This window comes from Tachysurus vachellii, chromosome 18, assembly GCF_030014155.1.
Source record: "Tachysurus vachellii isolate PV-2020 chromosome 18, HZAU_Pvac_v1, whole genome shotgun sequence".
In the NCBI taxonomy this organism is placed as follows: domain Eukaryota; kingdom Metazoa; phylum Chordata; class Actinopteri; order Siluriformes; family Bagridae; genus Tachysurus; species Tachysurus vachellii.
The window spans coordinates 6,513,201-6,517,445 of NC_083477.1; the positions used below are offsets into that span (position 1 = coordinate 6,513,201).

General features: G+C 39.0%; 1 protein-coding gene across 1 annotated transcript; it reads right to left on the reverse strand.

Annotated features, from left to right (window-relative positions):
* Window positions 1-1,097: 1,097 nt before the first annotated feature.
* phospho1 (phosphoethanolamine/phosphocholine phosphatase 1) lies at window positions 1,098-3,532 on the reverse strand. The gene is made up of 3 exons (XM_060892547.1): window positions 3,461-3,532; window positions 2,814-2,854; window positions 1,098-2,130 (listed from the first exon to the last, which is right to left on the reverse strand). Exon 3 carries the CDS (start codon window positions 2,102-2,104, stop codon window positions 1,253-1,255), a length of 852 nt encoding a protein of 283 aa, XP_060748530.1. The 5' UTR covers window positions 2,105-2,130; window positions 2,814-2,854; window positions 3,461-3,532; the 3' UTR covers window positions 1,098-1,252.
* Window positions 3,533-4,245: the final 713 nt, after the last annotated feature.

Here is a 4,245-nt window from a genome sequence, read left to right on the forward strand (position 1 = left end):
CGGTGACTGTACTATTCAGGATGTGTAAAATTGTATAAACTGTGTTCATCATAACAGCTGCTTTATCCTGGTCAATGTGGCCATCCTGGAAACGTGATAAGTGATGTGACATACGGCTAAGTATGGTGACCCATACTCAGAATTCATTCTCTGCATTTAACCCATCCAAAGTGCACACACACTGCAGTGAACACACACACACCGTGAACACACACACGGAGCAGTGGGCAGCCATTTATGCTGCGACGCCCGGGGAGCAGTTGGGGGGTTTGGTGGGCACCTCAGTCATGGCCGGCCCGAGACTTGAACCCACAACCTTAGGAGTCAAACTCTCTAACCATTAGGCCACGACTTTGAGGCAGCAATACACCCGGGATCAAACACCAGTCCATCAATTTGGAGTAGTGTCATCCACCATGTTTTGACGAGGTTGGAGAAACCTGAAGAACCTGGAAGAAAGCCACACAAACACAGGGAGAACCCTCAAAACACCTCAGTTGGCCTCAGGATTTATCAGTGGACCCTGGAGCTGTGAAGAGGCAGCACTACACATTACACAGTTGTGCCACCACACACGATTGTAGGCTACATCAAATTAAAATAATTTTTTTTATTGTACTGATAAAACATCAGAGCCTGTAATCTTTAAACTTCACCGGGCTTTCTGTTTTGCTTTATTACAGAGTAACAGTTGAAACAGAAGACATTCTTTTCTGTATTAATCACAAGCATGCTCTAAATGTGGTGGATAGAGATAAATTTAAGAGTAAATACAGATTTGCTTCATTTTGTAGTTTTACAAATCTTAATATTCTTTCCCTGAGCTGGAAGATAATTATATGAGACATGTGAGTTATTCTCTGTGACATAGTAAACCTAAGCAAATCTTTTAACGATGAAATGCCAGTGGTGCAAACCAGTTTAATGGAGACTCAGAGACACACGTATTTCAGTACTGATTTTAAGCAAATAATTTGTATTATTGATACAAATATATAATAGGAAGAAAAGATAAAAAAACAAACCCTGAAGAAACTTCTTCAAGAGTAAAAAAAAACTATTTCTCTCAGAGTATGACTCTACAGTATGTTGGCCACTGAAAATGAAAAGACAAACTTAGCTTTGGGCAAGTGTAACAGCAGCTTCCACTAATGCCTCATCTTGTTGTTGGTGTGTCTTTGTGTATCATGATTATTAAAAGTAATTGGGAATAAGTATTTATTTAGATTCCTGTTTGTGTTTCAGTCATGTTTTAAACCCTTTCATCTATGACTTTCCTGAGCTTGTTAATGATATCCTCTCCAGTGCTCCAAGGTACTACAGTGGCTTTGAACTCTCCAGGATTGGCCTCGTGCTTCTCCTGGATCAGCCTGTGCATGGGGAAGTCACGTCGAGGAAATGCCACATCACCAGGTGCCAGTGTCAGCGACGGGCAGAAGTCGTTTGCACCGTCACCGACGTACAGCACCCTTTGATATTTCCTGCCTCCTCTTTCGTGCACCCTCTGAGCTGTGTATCGGCGAACAATTTCTGCCTTGCACATGTTCTCTGGACACCTCAGGCAGTCATGGGAGTGGAAGGGGCGGAGCTGAAGTTGTCCATTCTCATCAAAATGGGCTGGGTTAGTGAAGATTCGCATGAAGAGCGAGCGAAAGCCATGGTTCTGCAGCCATGTTTCGATGAAAACCGTGTTGGCATCTGACACACAAATTACCTCAAAGTCCTTTGGTGGGCATGACTTCAGGAAACGCAGCAGGGCAGGGATGCCTGGGCATGGTGGAAGACACTCTATAGTGTTACGGATAGTTGATGGAGTAACTCCCTGCTCAGCAATGTAGGTCAAGACTCGATGCATGTACTCATTGTACCTGCCTGGACGGTATGTGTCTTTGAGCCAGGAGGGCAGAGAACCACCGGGGGCCACTGTAACCATGGCATCATCGCTGCACTCGTCCACAAGCGTCTCATCAAAATCAAAAAATATAAGAAAGCGCCGGTCATGTGGGGGCAAAGCCTGTGCTCTGTTGCTGTGCAAGTGGGGCTCTTCCACTACACCTGGAGGATGCGGTGGGTTAAAACAGCAGTTGAAGACAGAGTCCCGCATCGCTGGCAACAGCTCTCTCTATAATTCTGAGGAGAAACACAAAAGGTATTTTGGTATTTAGCAGAAAATGAAAGATTAATTACAAGAACAAGATGTGTAGAATTAATCTGGTGTGCAGACATGGCATGACGTAGCTGAAATATTAGACACTTTCTTCTAATTTCCTCATTTCTAAATATTTCATCTCCATTTATTTTGGATCAGTTTTACACAAACATAAAATGTTAAACATAATTATTATGTCTTGTTATTTTATGAATGTGTATTCAGATCCTTTCTGGATTTTATTATTTCTGGTGAAAACATCTGACTCTGTTGATTTATGTAAATATCCTGCATTCATCACAATTTTACTATGGAAATGAGCTGCAAAATGATTATTATAAGGTTTGAATAATACTGGCAATTCAGAACATCAACAAAATGTACTATAAAAACAAAACAAACAAAACAAACAAAGAACTATGTGAAATTGCCACATCAGGAATTAAAAACTCATCCAAAAAGAACTTTACATATTACACAGTCCAGAATCCAGATCACAAACACTCGTCTTAACAAAAGAAATAAATAATAATAACAATCCCTGAAGTATGCATGTGTGAATTCATCCTGCAATGTGATTTTGTCACGCTCGACGTGAGCCCTTTTTGCAAATATTAACTATTCGTGTTAATGTGCTTTAAAGACAAATAGATTCAAATGTCACCTTCAGAATAATCCTTGATGTCACCACCCTGGGGCTCAAAGCTGTAACAGGAAACAAAATGACATTATAAAATTAAACCACATTTGATTTTTGTAAGCAAAAGTTAATTTTCTTCTGATATATCAGAGCTACTTTCCACAATTTAGTCTTCAAACAAACAAACAAACTAACAAAACAAACAAAATATTCTTTTTGGCACTTGATACGTCTTACAGGCCAGATTTACAACATTCAAACATTCTCGACAGCATCCTTACAGAAACCCTTTATCCAACCCAATGGACAAGAGAGTCCGTTATTTAAAGAATAAAATTAATATAGATTGAAAATGGTTGTTTTGATTTGTAGTATTTGATTATTTTAAATCAACAGCATACACTCAGCTTCTCTCTGTCTTATTTTTAATATTATCATAATAATAATAATAATAATAATAATAATAATAATAATAATAATAATAATAATAATAATATATTGACATATATTCTGACAAAAAGCCAACCAACAAACAAATAAACAAAAATATAGCATATATAGCATGCTCCTGAACAGTCTCCATGGTGATGTGTGCGCTATAATACTGACAGTTTACAGCAGTTTAAAAACAGTACCTTATCCAAACGACAAAATAACCCAATTTCTTTTACCTGTTGAGTGTAAATCCAAAAGAAACCCTATGTTTTGTTGCCTATATTCTTTGTAGTTGTCTGTGCCTCGCGCGCGCATCTGAGTACTCCGACATCCTGGCGCAGCAGCGCGCGCTTTATGAGATCAGAGTAAAAGCGACGCTCCGCCCTTTAGCGCTCGTGCACATTTACATACTGTAATGATATGAAGACTGAAGATTTAAAAACATCAGCCTAAAATGTTAAAATGCACGAACAGACACAACAAATCAACGTTTTCGGTCTTTTCTAACGGTTGAGACTGATTTTTCATCTCGGTCTACAAGGATTACAAATGTTTTGTCCACATCCCCCAGAGACAATAACATAATTTTCATGCCACTATAATTAATGTACTCAAAATAATTTAGATTCAGATGATTAAAATAATGCATTTGGTCTCAGAAAGTAGTACAAGACAGAAAATATCTATTTTTTTAATGCATTTTATTTACTTGATGTCTGCTTTGGTATGGAAGATACTACAGCCTGGAAACCACCACATCACCAGGATCCAAGCATTTGGTCTCTGTCTTGGTGTTTGTAGGCTCTTGACCATAACACTAATTCATGCTTATTGAACATCCCATTCCAGATTTAATCTTGCATTTAGATTTAATAACCTTCACGACTCCAAAAAGGCTTTCCCATAGATTTTGGAGCCTGGCTTTGGGGATTTGGCTGAGGTGAAGTCTGCATTTTAGTTCATCCCAAAGATGTTCATTGGGGTTGAGGTCAGGGTTCTGTGCAGGTCACTCAAGTTCTTC